The following is a 27,843-nucleotide window of genomic DNA, read 5'->3' as shown; positions in this document are numbered from 1 at the left end:
CATATGCATATGCAGTGAGGGGGTCTTTCTACAGCGTCCTCTGTTATTACATCGAAGATCGAAGCAACGTAGAGCGGCTTGGACTTCCTTACTCTGAAGCAAACGCATTCCACGGTGTAATTAGGCTGCGTGGCTTCTCTACACCGGGGGCTGCGAAGGGCGGCTCCAGGAGTCATTGCACCCATTGCCAAATACCACATGTTTGCCTAATCAACATGTTCTTAATGTGAGGATGAGGGCAGACCTTAACAATACACGACGGTGATTCCTTTTAATTTTAGTATTATGTTATCTACAGAAGCAGCAGTAGTGGCGATATATTTTTCTTTTCAATTTTCACGCGCCAAATGCCCTTTCCTTCAGCTATGGTGTTGGGGCCGAGATATGTTGATGTTGGGAACACGTGGTCTGGCCGGGGGATCAGTATAGCTTTAAAGTAGCATTAGCTAAATCTGAATGGAAACCTGTGGGCAGGCTCCTCTGACAAGCCTCTGACGCGTGCGACGGTGAGTACTCGCCAGTGGCTGGCGACAACCTGTGGGCACGGTGGTCAGTGCGCGCACAGCCGCCAATTAGTAACTTGAGCGCGGCTGGAGCGCGTCGTGCCTGCCCAGCAGCAGCCGCAGAGCCGATGCTCCAGGACCGCTGCCCAGGGACGGCGCTGCGCCTCTGCCCATAGGCTGCGGCTCTTCTGGGAGCGGCCGGGGTACCGTTCTATCAGCTTCAGCGATGGACCCGCAGTCCTGGAAACCAGACACGCTGCAATGCCCGCTTTGGAGAGCAGGGGAGTCGCACGCGGAGCGCCAGTGTAAGTACAGCGGGGAACTGGCTGCCCACATCTGCTGCGAAGAGCAAGACTTTTTGAGAATGCCTCTACAGAGTAGCTCCAGAACGGAGCCCGAGCTCCCGCCGCTGTTTGCACTCGTTCCCACTGCTGCGCGGCTGCACCCAGTAGGGAGAGCGCTTAAGTTGATTCTCAGGAATGGTGGGCGCACTCTTTACCTCACTCCCAATCGGATGTCAATATGTATGTATATTTTGCTGCTTCGTTGCGCATGATTCAAGTTCTTTTTAAAGTCTGCCCTGATAAACATGCTACCTTGAATTGCCCTAGAATTCATGTTAGAAAAAAAACGCTTTATTACTTCGCGTTTAGTGCGTGAAAGCAACATATTGTCCTGCCGTGCGTTCGCATTTTTTGACAGGCGACGATGCGCGTGCTACGTTGGCTTACATGGCGCGTGGTGCTTTTGGTGTGATTAAGCCTAAGGGAAGTGGTTACCGTGTCCGACTGGTCATAGAATGCACTGCCTCGGATGGAAGAACTGCACTTCAACTTGTTTTCGTCACTTGTCTTTTATTGACATCGTGTTTCCCTTTTAAACTTAAATGAAACCTTATTTAGAATGGTATTCTTTTATTCGGATAAATCATTTGGCCATGTGTACGTCGTGTTTGTCGAATAGTCGCATTCCTTGCGTTGACGGTGCACTCAAGGAACGCGCACACTGATTTACACCATTTCAAGCCTTTTCCTAACGGGGGACGTGGGGGGGACGGTCGGGGGGGGGGGGGGGAGTCTGGCGCGGTCACGGACCTTTCTCAGCTGTCTGTCCAACTTAATGAATACTGGAAGGCACGAACTGTATTGTATGCATTAACGCCCGGATAATTTACTGCACAAACTTCCTGTGCAAGTGTAAATATATATTCCTAGCATAATGCCTAAAGTCCTATGATTCTGGCTCCTATGCAGTTGTGCATGGCTGTTGATTTCGTTATGATATGATATGATATGATATGGCATTTATAACGCGCCTATACACAAGTGTTTCGTTAAACATGAACCTGTCAAAATCGGCTTGAGATTTAATTCGACATCACCACTTTACCACTTTACTACAATGTGTTATCCTGGGCAAAATCAGTCCGTCTTCCTGCGCTTCACTACCCGTATCTTCTAAGTTAGGTTGTACTTAGAAATAGACTCATGTGAACTATACACTCATATAAACAACAGTATATGTACATTGTGCTTTTCTAGGTATGGCAGCACGCATTGAGATGTATGATGTTCTGATTAAGGTGCCTTTAGCACTCCTAAACCGAATTGCTACTACACCAACTACTGTGCTGCAGTTTCTAAGTTTAAAGTACTGATATGGCAGTCGGTATTCAGGGGGAACTTCTTTTTCGAGCTCTACCGCAGCATTTCGACCGCTAATACACTTTAAAATATCACAACACTTCCCCATATGGGTAGGTGCTATGCGAGCTTACCTTTTGCCACCAGCTACCTCTCCAAAGCTGCCATCTTTTTTTTCAATCTCTGTTGTGTTATGGGATATGTCTAACCTACGTTTTCCTATTCCAGATGCCCTTTGACTCCAGCCTTGTTAGAATGTGATGAAAGACTCGCCAACCAGCATAACAATGCTCTTCAACAGCTCCGACAGGAGGACACTGCCAGGGAGTGAGAGCCTCCCCAACCTCACCTGCCACTCGGATCATAGGGTCTCCGTTATTTTCCCTGTCATATTTATGACTGTCGGCATAACCTCCAACAGTCTGGCAACGGGCATCCTCATCAAGGCCTACCAAAGATTCCGCAAGAAATCCAAGGCGTCCTTCCTGCTCTTTGCCAGTGGTCTGGTCATCACTGATCTCTTCGGCCATCTCATCAATGGTGCCATTGCGGTCTTCGTGTACGCCAACAATAGAGACTGGATCCGGATCAACCAATCGAACATTCTCTGCAGCATCTTTGGCATGTGCATGGTGTTCTTTGGCCTGTGCCCACTCTTGCTTGGTAGCGTCATGGCGATTGAACGCTGCATTGGTGTCACCAAGCCAATCTTCCATTCTACGAAGATGACCTCGAAGCACGTGAAAGTCCTACTGGCGTTAGTGGGGCTCTTTGCGCTGCTCATCGCATCCCTGCCCATTCTCAGCCTGAGGACGTATGAAGTCCAGGCATCCAGAACCTGGTGTTTTCTAAAGACTGAGCAGGTGAAAGAATGGGCCGATAGGTGCTACCTCCTCCTTTTCTCCGGTCTAGGGATGCTATCTCTGAGTACTTCTTTCATCTGCAATGCAGTCACTGGCCTTACACTCATCAGAGTGAAAATCAAAAATAAACAGAACAGACAAGGCAGGTCTCATCATTTTGAAATGATCATTCAACTGCTGGCCATTATGTGTGTCTCGTGCATATGCTGGAGCCCGTTTCTGGTAAGAGAATATCATGTATGCAGTTTTAAAGTTGTGTCTTTGGCTAAAAATAGCTTTCGCTACTTGGAACTGTCATGGCTATTAGCTTGTTAAAACTAAATTGTGTGTAGTAATGCTGCTAACACCACCTAGCTATATGTCTCTTTTTGCAGCCAGGAAGGGTATCTTAAATCTTAGGAAAAATGACACTGTGCCATCACAAACTAGGTCTCCAGCCAAAAGGTCGATTTTAATACAGACACATATTAAGAAAACTTAGCGCCGTTTAACAACATTTACCTGCCTGAGAAACCACGGATAATTACTGCATTATCGTGACATGATTGTGTTTTCCTACGGAAACGATAGGGAGGCTGCTGATCGAGAAGAACTTATGTGCTTGTATTCATTCTAACTGCATCTCTTTGTCTGACTTCAAAATCTAGCAAGATATACCTTTACAGTTACTATTTGGCTTGGTCTGGTAAAATATGGCATACCCGATGACAGCCTCTTTATTACATAGAGGCATTACGCATGTGCACACACACATACATGCACACACACATGCACACACACACACACATTCTCTCTCTCTATCACTCTCTATCTCGCTCTCATTCTGAAGATGTGCCTCCCATGCATCTTTCATCTATATATACAAGTCAAAATGTGTTTGTGTCAGGATTTGTGGCGGAGCATTGTTCCACCCTGTTTAACCAATCTGCACCAACGTTTGATAATTGCCTTTTAGGACCCTCCGGACATTACTAGCTACATGACATTTGGACACCATGCCCCTTTCCCCAGATTTCGGCACCTTTACACATGAGACAGTTGTCTGAAATCAGAGAAACATCAACGTTGTCATAAAAGGACAAGTCCCTACATGAGGAACAAAACTCAAGGTCCCGGCTCTACGGAACAAAACTCAAAGTCCCGGCTCTACGACGCATGGTTTCCCAGATATTTGCACTGCAATGCATGCAATGAACGGCACCACGCCAGGTTGAGGCGACAGGGGGGGAGAGAGCACAGAAGGCCCCAGTATACAGCAGCACACCAACACTCGCCACCCCCCAACCTCTGCTCTGGGGTATGTCAGCCAGCCACAGGCACCCATTCTCAGTGCAGTTTACTTCAGGGTGAAAAGAACATCAAGTGATAAGCGAATCGGAGCAGCGACCTACAGGATCAGTGTTATTATGTCTGTCTTCTGCTAGTCCTTTCTATAAATCTGTGAGTGATCACTAAGCCGGGCGAACATGCGTATAGATTTTCCCCAAATCACTAGATTTGTTTTTGTGTCTTGTGAACTTTTAGAATTTCGTGGAAGATTCATGCTGTAAAGTTCAAGGTCACTCAGGGGAACAACATTATGACTCTATGGGGAAGGGCAGGTTGCTGCCATCCCCGAAAGGGCCATACAGCATGCTCAACTGCCCTGCCTGAAAGCCAGTGTGGCATAGACAGAACATGTATACGTCAAGCATGTGTTGCTGGAAGAGGGCATGGGGAGCATTTGGGGTAGGTCGTTGCAGAGGGGGTACTTGTGAGTGGTCATGGGGTTGATTTGCACCATCCACAAGTGAACCGCAAATATGTGCAGGTTACCAAGCATTTGGATCTGTGACCCGCAAAAATTAAGAAGTCATGTTTATGGAAGTTCATTCAGGCTTAGTTGGCAAAAATAGAGTGCCTCATTGCAGTACAGGAGGATACTTATTAGTGTCAAAACACACTTCAGCCAATGTTTAAACCATTAAAGTTTTTAGGTGTCTTCATTATGATTTTCGTCACCAACTTCACGTGCACACATTGAAAGCCTTACTGTTCCCCATATAGGGTTAAATGTCCTTTGATTTCCTTCATCTCTGCTTTTGCCTATTGATCAATGATCACAATGCACGGCATGTCCTCTTCCATCTACAGTGCTCTATATGAAGCCACTGCACCCAAGAGCCACTAAATTAGACCGCCATTCCTGGGTAAGGTAATGCACCCTCATTTTGAATAATGTTTGGCTACAAGGAGACTTCCAACTATGAGACGCTGCTGGGTGTTGCAGTTGGGTGCTCACCATGACGCATTTTAAAGTGGGTTATACTGTAGGTTAGCACTCAACCTTCTAGCAAATGCGACATGTTAGTCCATTGCGCTGCTTATGCACCTGTTGTGTAGGACTCTGAAGCACACATAGCAAATATTGGATCTATACGCATGGCTGATTATCAAGTGGTTCTGTCCAGACTTCGTCCTCCATATCCTCTACGAATCAAGAAGTCCAGCACATGAGTGAGGGTGTCTGTTTTCGGTCGTTATTTGCACGTGGAGTGAACAATAGCAGTTCGGCAAGAATGTTTTCTTAGTTGTCGGGTTGGAAGGGAAGTATGCCATGGCAGCGCTACGCTAAAAGTGGAGGAAATGCTGCAAGAGTTCTTCGCAGTTCTTAATAAACGTTACCCCAGTCATGGCCAATCGTCAGGTGGCCCGTCCCATAATTCAGTTTAAGAAACCACGTTCAGCAGGGTTCGATAAAAACAACGCAGGTTCATGTTGTGGGGCCTCTAAGAACACATCTGAAAACTCATGAATCGGTCCCCAACAAGGCAGAGTGTTTGCTTAAGTTAGGACCTGTTAAAACACAAGTGTAGCAACCCGAACGTTTTTTGGGGGCTAATTATGTTGATAACTGGCTCTTATCTTTTTCTGGATGCATTGGCATTCATAAGAAACATTAATTGTGCTAAAAATAGAGTACAATAGAATATTTTCCAGCGCACATGTTTCTCAAGGCCGTTTTCGTATTTTCAAAGACCTTCCTCCACTTTAGGGTTTAAAGTGCACCTTAACCATACCTCTTCGGCTATGAAAAAATCAATTCCAATAGTATGCTCCGAAACTTGAGGAGAACCATCCCCGGTTCCGGAAGCACCTCAAGACCTTCCTCTTTGCTTCTGCCTTTGCCCCTCCTCTCTCCTGCTGATCTTTTCTCTCTCTGCACCGTGCACCTGGCCACCCTCTGTCCTCCGGGCCCAGATACCTGCTCATCCTGCCACCCACCCACACTGCCTCCGGGCAATCCCTGCACTGGGGTCTATATCTGTAACCATACAGCCCCCCCTTTTTTTCCTGCACTTGTCAGACACACCCTGCCTGCTACCTCAACCCAGCACTTGCCACTTGCCGGCTGCAGTACCACTGTTTTTTTGTTGCCTTTATCATGTATTTATTGTATTCTTTATCAGTATACCTTTATTCCTTCACACTTTCCACTTCTCCCACCTTCCATGCACTTTTCCACTTTCCTTCTCCCATGCACTTGACATTTTTTTTATTTAAACCATGTAGTTTATACAACTTGGGACTTACCGTCCATCAGGTCACACATACCCACGGCGAGGAGTAATCCCTTGGACCGGGTGAGTGTTTAGATTGGAGTCATCTCTGAGCTTTTCTTTTCACTGGACAGATTATGTTCAAGGTAGCTGAGGATTGTCTATTTGTTCTTAAAACAGGTTAAAGTGTTTTTTCGTTTGCCCCAACTACACGGTTAGTGATTCTGCATACTATACACTTTCTAAATCCATAAATGACTTATAAATAGAACTAATTATTTTGTCCTCGATTTTTTTAGGAAAATACCTTGAAACTGTACACTACTCACCCTGAAGATGGATTAGTTGAAATACCGAAACGCGTTGGCACTATTAGGAGTGTATAGGATAAATGATTGAGCAGAAGGGATGTTACTGCTCACACATAGAGAATGAGCAATCTCTAGTTTGTCTACCATTTGTCACTGAGTTTTATATTGAATGCTTTTTTGATGAAATTGTTGACTATATCTCTGGATTGATTTGTATTCATTTAATGTACACACAAGAGTACAGTGTATCAACTAAGATTTGCTATCTTTAACATGTTTTGTTATTTACTAGAAAAACTTTGCTGTCTGCCTTGTATCATTCATGGTCCTGTTGGCTCTTGACCGTGTCAACATTATTAACTCACGTTTCTGCACTAAAGGTTACACAGAGTATATTTGAATCTATATGTAATTGAAACTGTTAAGCTGATTAGTTTGGATTGTGACTTCCAACTGGGGGTCACCGTCATAACTGGTATTGAAAATACTAGGGTTCATATCCTTATTAGAGTGCAACTCTGGCTTATCGGTTGGCAACAACCGGTGTATGTTGTCTATTGTTTTACATTGAATCTGATGCCAGACAGGTGAAAGTTAAAATGAGCAAGAAGCGAAAAGAGTGAAGAGTTACCGACAGAATGGTCAAGGTAACATATGGCCAGAGAAGGCAGGGGACCTTCTCTGTGATGATGCGGTGGGTGGGCGGAAAGAGCCATGTGGGCTATTTGAACAGCTCAGTTTTGAGCGATTTGCGGAATGCTAAGTGGGATGTCTCATTTCGAAGAATTGTGGGGAGGGCATTCCAGTGTTTAGGAGCAATGAAAGTGAAACAGGCACCTCGTATTTTGGCCCTTTTAAAGGTGGGGACTTTGAGCTGGTTGGCGTGGTGTGACCTCTTAGGTCTGGATGATGAAGTTCTTGTGATTTTTTCTGAAATATAAGGGGGGCTGTGATTGAAAGGCATTTGTGTGTTATGGATAGTGTCTTGAAGAGAATCTGTTCTTTGACCGGAAGCCAATGAGCATTTTGTCTGGTGCTGGCAATGTGCTCCCTTTTGGGAATGCAGAGGGCAGCCCTAAGCGCATTATTCTGAATGACTTGTAGTCTGTTCAGATTTTTGGACGGAGTTCCGGCAAATAAGACATTACAGTAGTCTAATTTGGATCCAGTGGTAGCTCTAGCTATGGAGAGACAGTTTGGCGTAGATAGGTATGGTATCATATCATATCATATGATGATTAAAGCAAATCCATAAAAGAACAAAGTGTCGTTTTGTTTCAGATAGAGAAAGGCACATGCCATTTTATCAGGCTGATTCCACAGAGATATTTACCACCTTTATTATATCCCAACCTGTCTCAGTGCACTACCGCCTCAGTCTTATGTCCATGGTCCCTGCCCTTCCCACTTTCTCGAGAAACCTCATTCTGTGATGGCACCTGATTTTCAGAACATTACAAATACATATCTTGCATCTGTGGAGGTGCCACTTCTCTTTAACAGGGCAGTGTTTACTCCAATGTTGAAAAAGCTCCTAACTCTAGCTAGGTGACTATTATTCGTAGTTATTATATCCAGGCATTTGGTGAGTTGGTAAACATGGATTTAGGTCATGTGACCTAAGCCCATCCACCTGCCAATCACTGCTGATCTTTTGGTGCCTTCATGAGTTGCTTCACTTTTTCCGTACTTAAGCAGCCTTCCAACCTCTTTTATTTTACAGTTGATGAGCTGGTACAAGTGGTTCTAGGTCACATGACCTTAGACCCACTCATCTGCTTAGCCATACCTCTTCCTTTTCTTTCTTTAGATTAAGGGTTTCTCTTTCCCGGGTGTAAGTAAAACTGTAAACAAGGAAAAGGGCAATTCCTGATTGGACCTGTTAGAACCAGAAGGACTCAGGACTAGAACATCCTGCTTTTCTAAAATCAGGTGTTTTGCCTCCCCCCCCAACAGCCCATCCACCACCATCACCAACTATGGTGCTCACCAGCAACATCATGGAACCTGCATTGCAACAACCAGACCAGCATCACCATAGACCATATCAACACTCCCTCACCCACCACTGCATGAAAACACATGTCAGTAATGTCTGCTCAGCAATCACCCACACAGAAAACATCCCTGGCCTTATCACCACACATGACTTGGATGCCCTCTTTATAACTGAGACACAAACAAAATCTACCTCCCACACATCCTAGATATTCTCTTCCCTACCGGCTACAGAATTCTCCAATCAAACCATACAAACAAGATGGAGGAGGCCTAACAATCAATCACAAGACTTCATGGACTTTCACCCAACAGGACATCTCCACAATTGGCCCTTTCAAAAACCTTTTCTGCCACTGTGCACTCTCCCTAGGATACACAGTCACTTTACGACATCTCTACAGACAACCCAAACCCAACACCTCCTTTATCGAAGACCTCACTGTCCTGGTCACCGCCAGGTATCTAAAGCACGCCAGTAACATCTTCATCAGTGACTTCACCATCCCTGGCAACCCAGCAACCATCTCAATGAAGGCCGATCTCCACTGCCTACTCGACACTGTGAACCTCGCACAGCACAAGATAGTCCTAACGAACAGGAAATGAAAGATCCTCAACCTCATCATCCCTGCCATTTCCACCCTCCAACACAGCTCTTCTTGCCTGGTCGGACCATCTGGCAGCCTCTTTGACATTAGTCACACCACCCCAGTCAAGCATACCCACTGTAAAACCAGCATTCATTCAAGCCTTCTGATCTTTCAAGAACTTCCCAGTGGAGGCTCTCAGGGAAGACCTCTCCAAACTCCATCTACATGGCCCGGTCTACCTCAGACAGACCAGCACTGTGGCTCAACACCACCTACATAATCAACATCAACTGCCGCACTGCATTGAAACAACGCACCCTCAAGCCTAAACAATCCACACCCTGGTACTGAGGAACTCAGCTTCAGCAAAAGAACCATCAGAAAGCAAGAAAAATCTTGGCAAAAATCAGGCAGCATATCCGACCTCACCCTGCTCAAGGAAATCTGTGCTACATGCAGCAAAGTGATTGCCACTTCCAAGGCCAACCGTTATCAAAATGCCATACCCAAGGCCAATAATGAAAGCAAAGCCCTTTTTAAAGCCACCAAGCACTTCATTAACCCTCTGCATTTCCCACCCATAGCACACTACATTGAAAAATCCACTGCCATCAACTCATTCTTCATCAACAAGATCACCATGATCCAACACCACATAGACACCAACTTCACAACTGAAAGCACACTACACATCCCATCTCGCAAAACCAAAACTACCTGGACATATTTCAAGTCACTCACTATGGAAGATCACACTGCCACCTCAGCGGTCCTCAAGGCTACATTATATGCAGACTACATCCTTCCTGCCTACATACTCAGGACTCTTTCGAATGAAGCACCCCTCCCTTACCTGACAAACATTAAGAGCTCCCTAACTCAAAACAACTTCCACTCACGTTGGGAAAGATCCTCCTACTTCTCAAGAAATCAACATTGGACCCTGACAAAGACTGCCCCATCACCCATATTCCCTTCCTAGGCAAAACCCTTGTGAAAGCAGTAGCCACACAATTCCTCCAACACATCAACGTTTCAGCCCTATCAATCTGTTTTCAGACCCAGATGCTGCACATAAACAACTACCATCATGGTATTCAATGAAACCCTTAAAATTCTTGTTGATTGCCACCCTTGCCTTCTGGTTCTCCTTGACCCCTCAGCAGAATGATACAAATTAGACCACCAGACACTCAGTGACATTCTACATCGCTGTGTGGGGATCAGCGAGATTGTCCTCAGGTGGATCAAATCCCAGCTTGCTAACTGCAACCAGTTCATCCAAATGGATTAATTCAGTCCACCAACTCTACCAATCACTGTGGAGTCCTGCAAGATTTGAACCTCTCCCGGGTGATCTTCAATCTTTAAATGGAACCACTCGGAACACTGTTGGATCAACACACCACAAAATCCACTTCCTTCAATATGAAGATGACACACATCTCTATCTCAACATATGCTGCGTAGAAGACATACACATGCTCGAAGCCTGCCTCACAATGATCCAGTCCTGGATGTCCAGTGCTTACCTGAAGCTCCACCACTTTAAGGTGGAATTCCTACTGCTGACCAACAACACTGAACACCCTATTATCCTGACCTAGCTCACCTACGCCTCAAAGGCTTCACACCACAGTTGGTCTTCCTTGGCAATTGTCTTTGGTTCAACATCAACAGGCATCTCTCATTCAAACAACACACAGCAAGGAAGACACAGATGGCTTGGTATCAACTCTCCCTCTTGTGAAAAATAAAAATCTCCTCATCCAAGGAAAAAACTTAGATCTGCTATCCAAGCCTTGGTCCTCTCTCACCTGGATGGCGTCAATGCCCTTTCGGAAGGTCTTCTGATGGCTGCCTGGCACCCCTGAGAGAAGTCCTGCATGATGCATCCCATCTCATCAATGGACTCTACAAATTCAACCACATTACCACAACCCCTGTTGAACTGCACTGGCTCCCGCTGCAAGCATGTATCATCTTCAAATTTAGTTGCATCATCTACAAGTCTGTCTCCCTGAAGTCGCCAAGCTACCTCACAGACAAACTCAACATCTACAAAGGTCTAAGATCTACCAGAAGTAAGAACATGTGCAGATGTGAACGCTGACGGTGCAGGAAGGAAAGCACCAGAAGACAGGCCTTCTCTGTCTACACACAAGACTCTGGAACCTTCTCCATGTCCACACCAGACTCACCCCCTTGCCTCTGCATTTCAGGAAGGAGCTCAAGACCCTACTCTTCAAGGAATGCCTCCTCCTTGACACAAAGGTCCACCTATCCTCCACTCCCATGTGACCTAAATTAGGTCATTTGTTTCTCCTTGTTTTATCCCATGATCTTCTGTTGATCCTTTGCTAATAAATTGCTCGCCCTACACCTCCAAGGGTGTTAGCTCCCTGGCCCATTGTATCTCTGTTTCCCTAACTGTGTCCTTACCCCTATGATCTGTAAAGCACTTTGTTACTTCCCAAAGTAAGGCCTGGGCTCAATAAATACTGTATTAATAATATTATTAATAATCATAATAATAATACAAATAATAACATAATACAAATAATAACATGAAAGCCAAAGATGTCTATTGCAGCAATCAATCTTTCTGTGAGGAAAATACTGGCAAGTGTGATAAACACGTATGTTTTTACCTCAGGTGAGACACTGAATCTGTGGTTATTGTAGCTATGGATGGCCACAGGTGAGTGGTGAATGGTGGTGGTGATGGTGCCCTTCTTTTGTTAGATATAGCTGCTTTGTTGGACGTCATTCTCCACCCCAATCTCCTATGTCAACTCTATCAACTGAGAATCAGAGATCTTGCCTTGTCTTGGCTGACCTCATTTCTAAATGGCCACACTCAATCAGTAGCATTGCCATCCTTTGAGCCAACTCCAATGTGCATTTCTTGTGGGATTCCACAGGGGTAATGTTTTAGACCATTACTGTTTTGTTTAATCTTAAATGGGCCATTTGCACACCTTTTTCTTTCCTTATTTATGCTCTACACATATACCGAGAACACCAAAGTTTTCCTGGATTTGGTGGATTACCTAGACACCACAGTGGAACATTTCAGCATTACAGGTAAATGAGTTGCCTGTGTCTGTACAAGAATAATTAAAGATCTGCAGAGCAAAAAGAGAAATTCTGCTCTACCAGTTATCCAGTGGATATAATTCTATATTTCATGACTGGTCTCCTGATCTCTGGTCCTAAGAGTTGGGCACTTGTCCCTAAACATTAAACAAATTATGCAACTTGAAAGTTCTCTTGGACAATAATTTGCCCATACAAGGCATGTTAAAATACATGTTGTATCACACTCCTCTTTTTTCTATCTCTACATTTTGAGGAGATTCCTAGATAATTATCTTTTTCTCATAAGAGACACATTTAAAAACATTCATCTCTAGCAGTTCAGATCACTTCAGTGTTGTCCATTTAGGTCTTCCTAAGGAAGCCTTCAATAAATTGCAAATCATTCAGAATGTGGCTACTAGAATACATATGAGAATAAACTGAAGAGATCTATATCACTGGTGTTTTGGGTATAGCGCACATTGGATGCTGCATGAATCACACACTTAATTTCTCCAGGGAAAGCTCTTTCTGTGCTGTCCAAGTTGAGAACTGTTAACCTCTCTCTCCTTATTTACTGTTCCTCACTCCAGACCCACACACTAGGGCTGGAACTCTATGCATTTGGAGCTAAGGATGTTAAGTGATTACATATCTGCTCGGATCTAAGTTAAAGACTTCTTTACCTGTATTAGTGATTGTTTCAGTATGCATAATTGTTTGTAACAGCAATTCTTGGCTTGACTAATGTCATTGTTTTGGTGGTGACTGTATTCTTCTGCAACATGAGGCCTCTTTGAACCAATTTTGCACTTTACAATGCAGATAACTGTACCATGCCATACCATTAATGAAATAAAAGGTATAGAAGCAAAACATGCAAATAATTGTTTTAACTGCCTACAAATAGTTTATTAAAGTACAACTTTGTCCTAGGATTAATGTTTGCATGAACAAATAAAAGCTAACTGCAACACATAACTTGAATTACTGTCAACCAGGCCAATACTACTGACTTTAGAGATGGAGGAACGAGAAATTATTCTTGGCACAGATTGCAAACAATACATTACAGATCCTACAAGACACAGGTTATAGCAAAACATTATGAATTAGTAGAATTACAATGCCAGCATTATGCTTTGGGTAAATGCTATTTGCCTATATTGATATAATCTTCTTGCTCCCAAATCATTTTCTTCTTTGTCCGCTTGTGTTTTTACAATATTTGAATAATGTTTAAACTCCATGAGATGTGTATGTTCTTCTTTTGTGAGATTATATTTCATAAATGTTATTTTTGTAGTGTATTTGTCATCAGATTTGAAAATATCTCCCGATACTGCATTGAAAAATACATCAATCATGTTCTCCTTAGGTAAAGTAGTAATGATTGTTGATTTAGTTTTGAGACAACTCCCTCTACTTGCTCAGTGAGCAATATCCAAATCCTCAATGAGTCATAATTTACTAGGTGCATTGTCTTCCTCAAGATTTATTAAAGTTCTAATATTTTGCAAATCATCCACAGAATTTAGTGATATATCTTTAATAAAAAATAACTTTTCATTTTTCAAATATTCTGTTTGAAAAATCACCTTTTTAATTTGAACATTTGACAACATTTATAGAGATCCATATAAAGATCTACAGGTTTTAAACAAAAATGTAGGGCAAAGGAAAGTCCTTTATTTAGCAGACCTATCATTGAATTATTTAGTTGGTGTCCCGATAAATTGATTATAGTATTTTTATTTTTAATCTTTTCACATTTTTCCTTATTTTCATTTTGTCATGACCCCTTTTGATTTGTCTCCATCGCTGTCTGTTTCCTTGTCCTCTGCACCTCCCTGTCTTATGGTTGGTACTTGTTTTGTGACTTTTGATTTTTATAAAATAGATACTTTTTGGCTACAGTATATTGTTGTCTGTTGACTCTTCAATATCTTTTGAATTCAGCAATGTAATTCCTTTTTGGTCTCATATCAGTAATTCAATCTCTATTAGTTTTGCCACCCTCCTTGTTAACATCTGTACTTTCTAAATCAGAATTTGCTGTGATGTCAATGGTGTGCTACTTTTTGTATCATATTTGGAATCATATTTTGGTTGGTAGGATAAATAATATCCATCTATAATCTTTGTCATCCCTAAAATATTTCTGTGATGTTTTCAATTGATATCATCCAGAAAATCTTTTAATATATCAATACGTCTTAACACTCCCTCCCACTTTTTTTTGTTTCCAACAATTATGGATGTTGGCCAGGACAAAGAGTATTGACAGTACTGTGTTAAATCGCTTAAATGAAAGAAAATTGTTTGTAACATAGACGTGAAATGCCATGAAGAAGATAACTGCAGGTCTTACAATGCTTAAGATCCCATTGAATGAAACCCGTGTTGGCAAACTGTGGGATAGAAAAAACTAAATTTGAGACGTGATCTTTGTAAATTGTGAGATAAAAACCATGAAATTGTAGATGGAGTATTGGTTAGATAAGACTTAATGTTATGTTGTCGTTACACAAAACACTTGCATTAAAATTCTGCAATTTATACTTTTGTTTGTTATGGAACACTACACACCACATATAGGCAAGGAGTAACCAAGAGAAGTTTTATTCTTGGAGCAAGAGACCTGAGGACTAAAATATTTTCCTTGGATATAGAGTCTTTGAGAAACATGTTAATCAACCATGATTTATGAAACTTAAATTTATCAATATGCTAGTATTTTATTGGAATTATGAAAATACAGTTTACATTTTAAATATTTTTAATAAATTAAAAGAATTACAAAAGAGTGTGAATTGGTTGCGTGGCTGTTCATGTTACTTTTCAAGAGAATAATGTTGTTTGTACTGTGCTTGTGGAAGCACAGTTTTAGTAACACTATTGCAGCAACCATATTTAAAGAAAAAATGTTGGTTTGATATAGAAACATTAACTAGCTCAGACTTGATTGTAGTATCATTTTCCCACAAAGTTTAGAATAAACCTTTTCTATTACACAAGTATCCCAGACATTCTCCCAAAAATACTGTTCTTATCTCATTACATTCCTCATTCCTTCTTTCTTGTCGGAGAAATGCAAAAAGGCTTCGGCAAACCAAAAGGAATTACAGGGAGATGGCCACTGCAGGACACATGAAGAGAGCCTTATGAGATGGCATCCTTTTTTTGTCTGTGTTAGTATAAATATGAGTATAGTAAGGTGTGCAGTCTTCCTGGCATTTCTTTTCCAAGTTGAGCTTGAATGACAGTGGGCCTCTAAGTGGTGTACGCAGGGATGTCAATTCACCAAAATTCAATGGTAGCTAAAGTGATATCATATTGCCGATGACAATGCCGTAAGTTATTTTATGACCTTTGACCCGGATGTCATCACAGGAGATTTAACCCCTATGACATCTCCTAGAGTGACTGACAGATGTTTAAAAAACATTCACAAGCTTACGTTGCATAAGATACCAGACAGTACTAAAACAGACATAACACTTTTTTAGATATCAACCACATTTTAAATAGGTTGCTGTCTTGATATTGCATGATAAAGGTCATTCTATGACAAGGGTAGACCTGATAAAACCAACGTAGGCCAGGGGCAGTGCCATGCATATGCCGCATCAGTCTCATATGGCCATTTACTGCCATCTTATGGCAATTATAGCTTCTCATGTCAGGTCCAGTTCTCATGTACCAAGTAAAGCCCCGCATTTCCAGGTGCTGCCATAATACATTATGGCAAACATAGTTTCTATTTGAGAGCACTGCCATCTGTTATGGTCTAACAGTCAAAATATGTAAACTACAGCTTTTAACATCCAGTTGTTTCTTTCAAATGCCAAGTGCATTTCTTAAATGTCCAGTAATGCCACAGAATATCAATTAATGTAATCAAGGTACGGTTCAAAGGATGGACGTGTAAAAAAGAGATTGTTTAGTTTAAAATATAATCAAACAATATTAATTAGTACATTAAGTCTGAGCCATGAAATTTGCCTCGCATATTCCAATAAAACAGGATTTTTAATCAGAAAATCTAGCTGAGAATTGTTATTGGCTTTTTATGTCCCACCTTTTTATAGTCTAAACTTGTCTATGTGCTTGTGTTGTAAATTTCTTTTTAAAGAACAATTGCTAGGTAAAAGTTGCAACACATATACATAAGGAACTTTTTTCTTAAACTAGGCAATCACAATTGAAGGAATAAACTTGCATTTCCTTACAAAAACCATCCATTCCATCCAACTGTTCAATGGTAACCAAATAAAAAAAATTGGTTATGCAGCCATCCTCCAAATTATGGGCGAAGAGGTCACAGGCAGCAATAATATATATATATATATATAGAGATATATATATATATATATATATATATATATATATATATATATATATATATATATTATATATATATATATATATTCAGCGAAAAAACGTTGTTAAAGGGACGTTATGGTTCCAAGTAAAACCGAAAAACCCTTGAAATTCGCAAGTTATGGTAAGCTAAGCAACCATAACTCGCGCCACCATCGTGCACTGCTAAGCCTAACTTGCAGGACATCAAAGATGACAAAAGATGACATCACAAATGTCATTGATGACATCACTGATGACATCACATGTCTAGCTCCTCCTTTTTTCTTTACTGACATATCTAGGCCACATGTTTTTCTTCAGTAACAGTTAGGAACTAAGAATTGTAAATGTACTATATTTGTAGACTTATCCTTCAAGTATGTTCTTACAATAATTCCCTTATGGTGGAGTTATATCATATGAAACATATACATAGGGGAAGACACAACCTTGAAAAACAGCAATCCTTTTTGTACATTAAAATAATCAGCAGAGTTATCAGCACTTTCTGATAGTTCTGATGTTTTTTTCTTACTGTACTTTCCCTGTATATGCTCCTATTTTTATATGTTGTACTCACACTATTTACCTTAGGGTTCAAGCACATCATGTGATATATATACATAGGGTAAGTAACAGCTTAGAAACAGAGCAATCATTTCTCTGCATAAAGGTAATCAGTTAGGTTATGAACACTTTCTGCTACTACTGCTGTTTTTTTTTAACTTCTATTTCCTTGTATATATTCATATTTGTATGTGGTGTTGTCTCTTTGTGTTTTGTCTATAATAATGCAATTATGTAGTAAGTGGGTTTTATTACCTACTTATCACATGTTTCAAGGTACGCAAAACTCTAATAAGAAAACAGTTATCATTTCACTATTCAACATGGAAAGCTCATGCATATTGCACCTCCATCATGTATGCTGCACACAATGCCTGTGTTTGTTATACGAGTACCTTAGTATACTGGATTGAACTTAATAATAGAATGCTATTTATATCAATGCATAGCTTAATGCACTAATTAGCACTTGATATTTATTCCAAAAATCCTTTACACTTTTTTTATTAACATTACACTAAGAATCCCTTGTACAGACTTTTCATGAAAGGTAAATGCACATGTGATGTCATCAGTGATGTCATCAATTACATTTGTGATGTTATCTTTGATGTCCTGGGTGTTAGGCTTAGCAGTGCACGATTGTGGCGCGAGTTATGGTTGCTTAGCTTACCATTACTTGCGAATTTCAAGGGTTTTTCGGTTTTACTTGGAACCATAACGTCTCTTTAACAACGTTTTTTCACTGAATTTCATAGGTTTTTAGTAGCACAACTTAACCATAATGTCCCTTTAACAAAGTTTTTTCACGGAGTTTCATTGGTTTTTATTAGTGCAACTTTACCATAATGTCCCTTTAAAAAAGTTTTTTCATTGAATTTCATGGGTTTTTATTAGTGCAACTTAACCATAACGTTCCTTTAACAAAGTTTTTTCATTGAATTTCATAGTTTTTTTATTAGTGCAACTTCATAATGTCCCTTTAACACATTTTTTTAACTGAATTTCATAGGTTTTTATTAGTGCAACGTAACCATAACGTCCTTTTCAATGGATGAAGACCACTAGCATCCTAGGTTCTCAAAGTGGGAACCCGGGGTGGTAAAAAAAGATTTTTCTTCCCAAACTGGAACGCCTGCGGTGTCCCGGTGTAGGAAGGAAAATCTTTTACCAAGATGGACACCATGGAAAGGGAAGGCAGGGTGTATAAAGAGAACACAACAGGGCATCGACGGGGGGGACCAGGAGAGAGACACAGGCATGAGCGGGGGGTGGGGGGGAACAGGGGAGACACAGAGCATGAGCAAGGGGTGGGGGGAAAAGGGGAGACACACGGGGCATGAGCAGGGGGTGGGGGGAACAGGAGGGAGACACGGGGCATGAGCGGGGGGTGAGGGGGAACAGGGGAGATACGGGGCATGAGCGTGGGAGTGGGGGGAACAGGGGAGAGACAGGGGGCATGAGCGGGGGTGGGGGGAACAGGGGAGAGACACGGGCATGAGCAGGGGGTGAGGGGAACAGGAGACAGACACGGATCATGAGCGGGGGTGGGGAGAACAGGAGACAGACACGGGGCATGAGCGGGGGGTGGGGGGCAACAGGAGACAGACACGGGGCATGAGCTGGGGGTGGGGGGCAAAAGGAGAGACATGGGGCATGAGCGGGGGGTGGAGGGCAACACGAGTTAGACACGGGGCATGAGTGGGGGGTGGGGGGAACAGGGGAGAGACACGGGGCATGACCGGGGGGTGGGGGGAACAGGAGGGAGACACAGGGCATGAGCGGGGGGTGGGAGGGAACAGGGGACAGGGGAGACATGGGGCACAAGCATGGGGGTGGGGGGAACAGGGGAGTGACGCGGGGGGTGGGAGGAACAGAGGAGAGACTCGGGTATGAGCAGGGGTGGGGGCAACAGGAGAGAGACACGGGGCATGAGCGGGGTGTGGGGGGCAACATGAGGTAGACACGGGGCATGAGCGGGTGGTGAGGGGTACAGGAGGGAGACACAGGGCATGAGCGAGGGGTGGGGGGTAACACGAGGGAGACACGGGGCATGAGCGGGGGTGGGGGGAACACGAGGGAGACACAGGGCATGAGCGGGGGGTGGGGGAACACGAGGGAGACACGGGGCATGAGTAGGGGTGGGGGGTAACACGATGGAAACATGGGGCATGAGCGGGGGGTGGGGGGAACAGGAGGGAGACACGGGGCATGAGCGGGGGGTGGGGGGTACAGGAGGGAGACACAGGGCATGAGCAGGGAGTGGGGGGATCAAGAGAGAGACACGGAGCATGAGCAGGGGTGGGGGAACAGGAGGGAGACACGGGGCATGAGCGGGGGGTGGGGGGCAACACAAGGGAGACACGGGGCATGAGCGGGGTGGGAGGTACAGGAGGAAGACACGGGGAATGAGCGGGGGTGGGGGGTAACACGAGGGAGACACGGGACATGAGCGGGGGTGAGGGGAACAGGACAGACACAGGGCATGACCGGGGGGTGGGGGGTACAGGAGGGAGACACAGGGCATGAGCGGGGGGTGGGGGGAACAAGAGAGAGACACGGGGCATGAGCGGAGGGTGGGGGGAACAGGAGGGAGGCACGGGGCATGAGCGGGGGTTGGGGGTAACACGAGGGAGACACGAGGCATGAGTGGGGGTGGGGGGAACATGAGGGAGGCACGGGGCATGAGGGGGTAGTGGGGGGTAGCACGAGGGAGACACAGGGCATGAGCGGGGGTTGGGGGGAACAGGAGGGAGACACGGGGCATGAGCGGGGGGTGGGGGGAACAAGAGAGAGACACGGGGCATGAGCGGGGGGTGGGGGAAACAGGAGGGAGGCACGGGGCATGAGCGGGGGTGGGGGGTAACACGAGGGAGACACGGGGCATGAGTGGGGGTGGGGGGAACATTAGGGAGGCACGGGGCATGAGGGGGGGTGGGGGGTAGCACGAGGGAGACACGGGGCATGAGCGGGGATGGGGAGGAATATGGGAGACACGGGGCATGAGCGGGGGTAACACAAGGGAGACACGGGGCATGGGTGGGGGTGGGGGGAACATGAGGGAGGCACGGGGGATGAGGGGGGTGGGGGGGTAGCACGAGGGAGACACGGCATGAGCGGGGGTGGGGGGGAAAGGAGGGGGACACGGGGCATGAGCGGGGGTTGGGGGGAAAGGAGGGGGACACGGGGCATGAGCGAGGGTAGGGGGGAAAGGAGGGAGATGTGGAGCATGACCGGGGTGGGGGGGAACAGGAGAGACATGGAGCATGAGCGGGGGGCGGGGGGAACAGGGGAGACATGGAGCATGAGCGGCGGGTGGGGGGAAAAGGAGGGGGACACGGGGCATGAGCGGGGGTGGGGTGGAACAGGTGAGACACGGGGCATGAGCGGGGGGTGTGGGGAACATGAGGGAGACACAGAGCATGAGCGGCTGGTGGGGGGAACGGGAGGGAGACACGGGCCATGAGCAGGACGTGGGGAGAACGGGAGAGAAACACGGGGCATGAGCGGGGGGTGGGGGAATGGGAGAGAGACACAGGCCATGAGCAGGGGGTGGAGGGAACGGGAGAGAGACACGGGGCATGAGCGGGGGGTGGGGAGAACGGGAGAGAGACACTGGCCATGAGTGGGGGGTGGGGGGAACGGAAGCAAGACAAGGGGCTTGAGCGGGGGGTGGGGGGAGTGGAGGGAGACACGGGGCTTTAGCGGGGGTGGAGGGAACAGGAGGGTGACACAGGGCATGAGCGGGGGTTGGGGGGAACGGGAGAGAGACAAGGGGCTTGAGCTGGGGGTGGGGGGAGTGGGAGGGAGACACAGGGCTTTAGCGGGGATGGGGGAACAGGAGGGTGACTCAGCAAATTGTTTTTCAAAATGTCTTGGCTGTTGGGATCATTTTTGGCTATTGTTTCTATTTTTCTAGAACTCTTTTTCTAGGTTTAGCAGGACCAAGACTTAGCCATAATATATTTCCAGATGTTCCATACAAAGCAGTACCGGTTAAACGATCTGCAGCTTCATAGCAGCCACATTCTCTATGAGGGAGCATTTTTATGCCTAAGCTGTACAATTTCTGAGACAGTGTTTTGTCTGATGATAGGTCATTCCAGAACTCTTGAAGCTCTGTTTTTTTTTGCTTTTGTCAAGTAGGCTGTAACATATCGTGCAACTGCAGTGGAATTGTCTTCAATGTACTGCACATATATGTCTGCATTCCATAAGAGGGCAATGATTCCATTGTAATCATTGATATATTTAGCTTCTTCTGTTCTTTTTATGTAATATGTGTTCTTAGGTGATTTACCTTTAACACTATGTCTAACTGAAGACATGAAGTTGTTCACTTCACCTGTTTCTGTAACTGGTCTAGGGAAATCAAAGCATCATTTGGTGTAGTGTTCCCTTTGTTTTTGTATTTGCGACGACAATATTTTTCACATTTGTGTCTTTGAAATTGTACAATGTGTGCATGAAGATCACTATGTGTTGCTTCTGATGGAATTTCACATGTGACATATTTTTCAATAAACTGTAAAACAGTGGCATCACTGTCTTGACCAAATTTCGGAGCATCTTTAATCCATAAAAGCATGTGGATATGTGGTGCTCCTCTGGCTTGGTATTCTTTTCTCCAAAATAAGTGTTGCACTTCTCCGAGGGAGGAACAATTTTATTACAAATAAAGTGTAGCACAGCAATGAAATGATGATGGAAATATCTTGAAACATTAATAGGATCTACAGAGCAAAGTTCTCCAGGTGTTATATCTATGTTTGTTTTGTTTTTATATGATATGCGTAGGAAATCATGTAAATCTTCCCATGCAGATTCTGCACAACTTAATGTAACAAACCAAGTGGGTGGGCCAAGGTTTCTTATCATACAACGTACATCTCTGTGACGTCGGAACCAGTACTCTTTAGTACCACGCATGTTTGCTAACCGATTTGTAATGCTTGATTGTAAAACATCATATTTTTCTTGTACTTTTTGTAGTAATTGCGTAGCTGACATATTTTGAAAGTGGGTTCCTGATTTCAATGTGTGTGCAACTCCGTAACATAGTGTTGCTAGTTCACTTTTAAAGAGTAGGTGGAATATGTATTCCACATTTTGTCTAAATCTGGGATCTTCAGAATACATTTGTAATGAACGGTATTCTGATACTGTTATCTGAATAGGTCTATCATCGTATCTTCCTCCTTTGCCAGTAGGAAAGAGTAGAGGAAAAGCACGTGCTTCTATACATTGTTCCCATATGCTGATTGGTGATCCTTTGGTTTGTCGCATTTGGTATGTTTCTAGTGCATCATCTATGGTGTCATTAGAGTGTAATGGATGAATTGTATAATGGTCTAAAATATTGGATACTGTAGCAGGATCTAGAAGTTAAAATTGACCACTTTCTGGTGACTCTTGAATTATTTCAGTTGTTTCCCATAAGTTTTCTTCAATATGTATTTCTTTGTAGTATTCATTATTGTCTTTTAGATTTTACAAGGCTTGTCTAACTTTATGTAAGTCTACGAGTTGTTGCCAAATTCTTTTGTCTTTTGTAGGTACACCATTTACTGAGACAATTAAAGATTGCTCTATTGGACCTTGCACTCCCAGAGTGTGCACATTTTCTTTTAGATCTAATGCTAAATAAACTACTTTGCCACAAATGCCTTTCACCAATTCAGTGGGAGGTAATTTTGCTGTGCTTGGTTGAAGGTGTATTATTGCTTGAAATGGGTGCACTGTTTGAATTATGATGCTCTCATATAAATTCAGTTGTTGCAGGGGTTTTGGTAGTGGGGATAATTCCAAATTATTTGTTATAGCACTTGAAGGAGTTTGATTGTTGTCAAGTTGTGTAGTGCAGTAACCGCAAAGTATTAAGGGGTCAGTTATTTTGTATTTGTTTTCTGCTATAAGGTACAGAGCTCATTCAAACAATTTGGAATCTTCATTGTTTTCCAATTTGTATGTTACATCTATAGTTTTTGTGTTACTTTTATAAAAAGTTCTGCGGCAACTCACACACACATGGTTTGGTACTTCAGCGGATGTACTTTTAAATGTTACTATTTCTTTTTTGTATGTGCGTAGTCGAAGGTTGCCATCTGTACAATTGTTGCTAGTCTGTTGTAAAGCTAATGCATTTTGTAAGTGGCTTTGGCTGTACCATGTAGAAGATTGTTATTTAAATTGGCTAGTGCTAAAGCAGGACTTTTAGCATAGTGCAGTTTATAGTCTAGATGTCATATAGTTGAATGATGTGTTGATATCATTTTGATATGATGGAAGGTGCTTTTGCAAATAGGTCCTGAAATGCAGGCTAATGAATGTCCTTGCAGTCCTGTGTATTTGCGCACTGGACAGGTATCCATATTTTGCAGCAGTTTCATTTTTATTTTGTCTTTGCCTTTCACATACTGATTGAGAAACTGGCGTAAAGATTTGAAAGATTTTTTGGCAATGTTACATATTGACGTGCATGGCCATTTGTATACTGGACATTCTGGTTCAGTTGAATGGAGAGGTAATACTGAGTTTTCAGGGGATATTTTTGTAAGCAGTATTTCTTGTTGCATTATGGTAATATTATGTTTTTCATAACCCCGTCCACTGCTATGTATGGCAATTGTGTTTGTTTGCTTTTGTTTGTATGTTTTTTCATTAAAATATGGTTTTGTGCTTGTGATTTGACTCGATTCACCTCCACAGATATTTAAGAAGTTATTTTTGTTGACATTCCGTTTATTGAGAAGTCTTTTCTGTAATTTAGTAGTTAGTTTTGTTAGTGGTTTCATTCTGTTTAACACTTTAATAAATAACTTTCTTTTGAGAAGGATTGCACTGTCTATCAAAGCTTCTATGATTAATTTTCTACGGTAGGTTTTAAGGGTTGTGCATGATTTGTCTCCTGTTTTATTAGATTTTGAAGGACTTTGTGGTGGAACATTTTTGCTAAAATACTTTTTTTGGTATGGTTACTTGCCACTATATCAAGATTTATATGAGCAGTTTTAGCATTAGTGGTAGCTGAATGAATTCTTGTTAATCATTTTCTGTTTTGTTTTATATTTTGATAGAGGAGGCAACGTTTCTGTACTGGAAGCTTGTTTTGTTTTGCTAAATGACTGTATTAGCTGTTTTGTTTGAACTTTTTGTACAAACTCTGCTAAAGATGGATGCTTATTTTGGACACTTTTATTTTCATTTGCTCTATTTCTGTGTTGCTTTATACAGACTTGCTTTTTGGTAGGCATTCTCTGGGGTCTGTTGAAAAAAAAGAAAGGTATGGGTTGGGCTGTTCTGCAATGTATGAGTGCTGTGTGCATGAGTGTCTGAGTGTGATGGTAAAGATGTATGCAGTGGTGTGTGATTGTGCATTGGGCAGCTACAATTAGTTGGGAAGGCTATTCTTCTATTTGTGTGTTACGATATTGTGGTTCAGATGACAGTAGAAAGTGAGCTAGTGGCGAGGAGAAGCACTAATAGTAAATCTAATGGTATAAAATTAAAACAGTTCTTTGTTTTGTAATACTAATATTCTAGGGGTTGAGTTATGTTATTTGTGTTCCAAAAAATGGGGATTTGTGTGCCATTCTGCCTGCTAATCCCTGTTTAATAAATAGGGATTTGTGGGCAGAATGGTTCAGAAATCTCAGTTTTCTTGGTGCACCAATTACATTAATGAACCACACAGTGTTTTTGAGTAACAGTAAGAATATTAAGGTAGTATTGTACTTACTCTTTTTTTGTGGAATGAACAGGTTTCTTTAGAGATGTTGTTTGTAGTTCAGATGCTGCTGCTTTTCAGGAGAGTGGTCTTCACTGCAATTGTAAAAGAAAGAAGTTAGTAATTTTGTGTGTTTATAACACTGATGTTAATTTACACGTTGATTTTTATGTTTTTGTATTAGTATTCTTGTTTGCTATCTTAACGTTGTATATGCATGCATTTCATTTGACTATGTGCAGCCTTTATATTTTATTTACAATATGTTAGTTCAACATGCTTTGCAAATGAGTAGAATATTAAGTGTATGAAATTCACTTGGTTTTCAAAGCTGTGTTATAGAATGTTAGGAGAAAGAAGAAATAATAATATATTTTGCAATTTTTATAAGGTAAATGGCAGAAACTGTAGAGAAAAGCATGGAATGTATGCATTTGTGAAGGTGTTGGTAATAAAGCAGAAGGACGTGATTTACAGGCAGTGGTGTTATTGCAGCTGGGAGCTTTTCAATGATAGTGTCTATGTGTGTGAGTGTATGAAGCTGCATGACCTTTTCCTGGCTGTGTGTAATTTTATAATATAATATCAGTCTTTTTCCACAATTATACTGTTATTCTGTCATCTTCTAATATTATTATACTTTTTTAGATAGGTGTGTGTGTTAATAAATTGTAGATAGCAGACAGGTTTGGAAGTGACAGTTGATTATAGCAGATGGGAAAAATTGCAATAAATTAATTTTATAGGTTATACAGGTTTAGTGGCATTACTCTGTTTAGTCCATTCATAAGAGTTGTACATGCACTCTGAATAAAATATGCATACCTGTAGTTTGTATTCATGCATGTGGATATCCATGCAGCTGCAAGTAGAAATTCTGGAGACTTGTACAGTAGTTTTTGTAGTAGGTGCTTTCGAATGATATGAGACTTGTACTCAGAGTGATCAGCAGTACATTGAAATGCTGAACTATGATGATGGAGTTAGACGTAGAGGTCTTGGATGTGATTGGTGGACGGTTGTGTGACTGCCTAGCTGTATCCAATGAGGGAATGGCAGAGAGAGTAAAGTGGAAAGGGTAGAAGGGCTGTTTAAGAGTTACGTGGTCCGCAGACACTGCGCTGACCACGGACAGGGCGTGCTACATCCGGGGTTTTCCAGCAAATGCAGCATGGAAAGGGACCTGTAGGGATCAGCCAATCAGATGTTGAGTTTGTGGATTTGTGTTGAAAGAGTCTGTGTGTAGTGACGATGGCAGAGGTGGAGAAAGTCAGGGTGTTGGTGCTTGGAGATATGTTTGTGCATGGTTTACAGCAGTATGCTCAATGCAGGCATGTGGCAAACCATTTTGATGTTAAAGGAGTGGAGGTGGTGTGGAGCTCTGTGCCTGATTGCAGTGTACAGGGAATTGTATATGTTTGTGAAGATATGGGCAGGATGAACAGTCCCCATGTGGTAGTTTTGCACTATGGTGCTTTCCATTTGGGCTATGTCAGTGCCCCTAATTTGTTGGCAGATTTGGAACACTTGGTTCAAGTAGTAATGAACATCCTTCCAAATGCCAAAGTAATTTTTTCTGCATTACTACCTAGGGCAATATAGGACAATAGTTCTGTTTTTTGTCCTCAGCAAAACATTGCTAGGTGTGCAATCAACCGAGGCATGTGTGCTTTCATGCTTAGAGCTGGTATGTTTTTCAGTAATAATGAGAATATTGATTCCAGTAATGCTGTTTATTTTAAAGAAGATGGCATTTCTTTATCTTTTTTGGGAAATGCCATGCTGTTTTGGAATGTAAGGGTTGCTTTGGAGAAGGTTATGTGAAGATTTTAGTAGTAAAGTAAAAAAAAAGAAAATACAAAATAACAGGTGTCTGTCAAGCATCTGCAAAAAACCCAAAAAACTGCTATTTTCACAGCCAACCTCAAAGGGGAAATGGGACACACTATTTAAATTTACTTCAAAAAAGGCAGCAGGCGCTCCTCTTCAGAAAGAACATGGCATGATAACCTGTTCTGAGATGAGAGTTTGCAGCACACGCGTTTTGCTCACTGTACCTTTCACAGATGGGAAATAACCATTTGCATATCAGTGTTTGTCCCGCCCACATGGGCAGTCCAGCACCAAAATGCTATGGCTATTCCTCTCTGAACAAGAGTACCAACAGCAACCCATACACGTGTTTCAGCCTTGTTGGGCCTCATCAGTGAGGTGAAGCTGTGCCTCTCTGAGCACAGTGAGCAGGGAGTCCATGTCTGGTTGCCCCCAGGACTCAGGGTGACCAACCCCAAGTTCCTTGCAAATATTTCAAAAAAGGTAGCAGGCGTTCTGAGATGAGGGTTTGCAGCACATGCTTTTTGTTCACTGTACCTTTCACAGATGGGAAATAACCATTTGTATATCAGTGTTTGTCCCGCCCACATGGACAGTCCAGCACCGAAATGCTATTGCAATTCCTCTCTGAACAAGAGTACCAACAGTAACCCCATACACGTGTTTGTGATGTCATCTTTGATGTCCTGGGTGTTAGTGTTAGTAGTGCACGGTGGCGCGAGTTATGGTTGCTTATCCGAATTTCAGGGGTTTTCGGTTTTACTTTGAACCATAACGTCCCTTTTAACAAAGTTTTTTCACTGAATATATATATATTTACA

The 27,843-nt window shown here is 42.9% G+C and overlaps 1 protein-coding gene across 2 annotated transcripts in view; it reads left to right on the top strand.

Annotated features, from left to right (window-relative positions):
- Nucleotides 1-208: 208 nt before the first annotated feature.
- PTGFR (prostaglandin F receptor) overlaps nt 209-27,843 on the top strand; it is a 254,388-nt gene continuing 226,753 nt past the window's right edge. The window contains exons 1-2 of one of the 2 annotated variants that reach the window (XM_069641643.1): nt 209-808; nt 2,375-3,231. In XM_069641643.1, the coding sequence (XP_069497744.1) occupies nt 2,407-3,231 (825 nt within the window). In that variant the 5' untranslated portion in view covers nt 209-808; nt 2,375-2,406. The other variant, XM_069641645.1, reaches the window with a different exon arrangement.

Source organism: Ambystoma mexicanum, chromosome 1q (assembly GCF_040938575.1).
Source record: "Ambystoma mexicanum isolate Mex_15411 chromosome 1q, UKY_AmexF1_1, whole genome shotgun sequence".
In the NCBI taxonomy this organism is placed as follows: Eukaryota; Metazoa; Chordata; class Amphibia; order Caudata; family Ambystomatidae; genus Ambystoma; species Ambystoma mexicanum.
The sequence above is the reverse complement of the archived record's forward strand: the minus strand, read 5'-3'. Positions and strand labels throughout refer to the sequence as shown.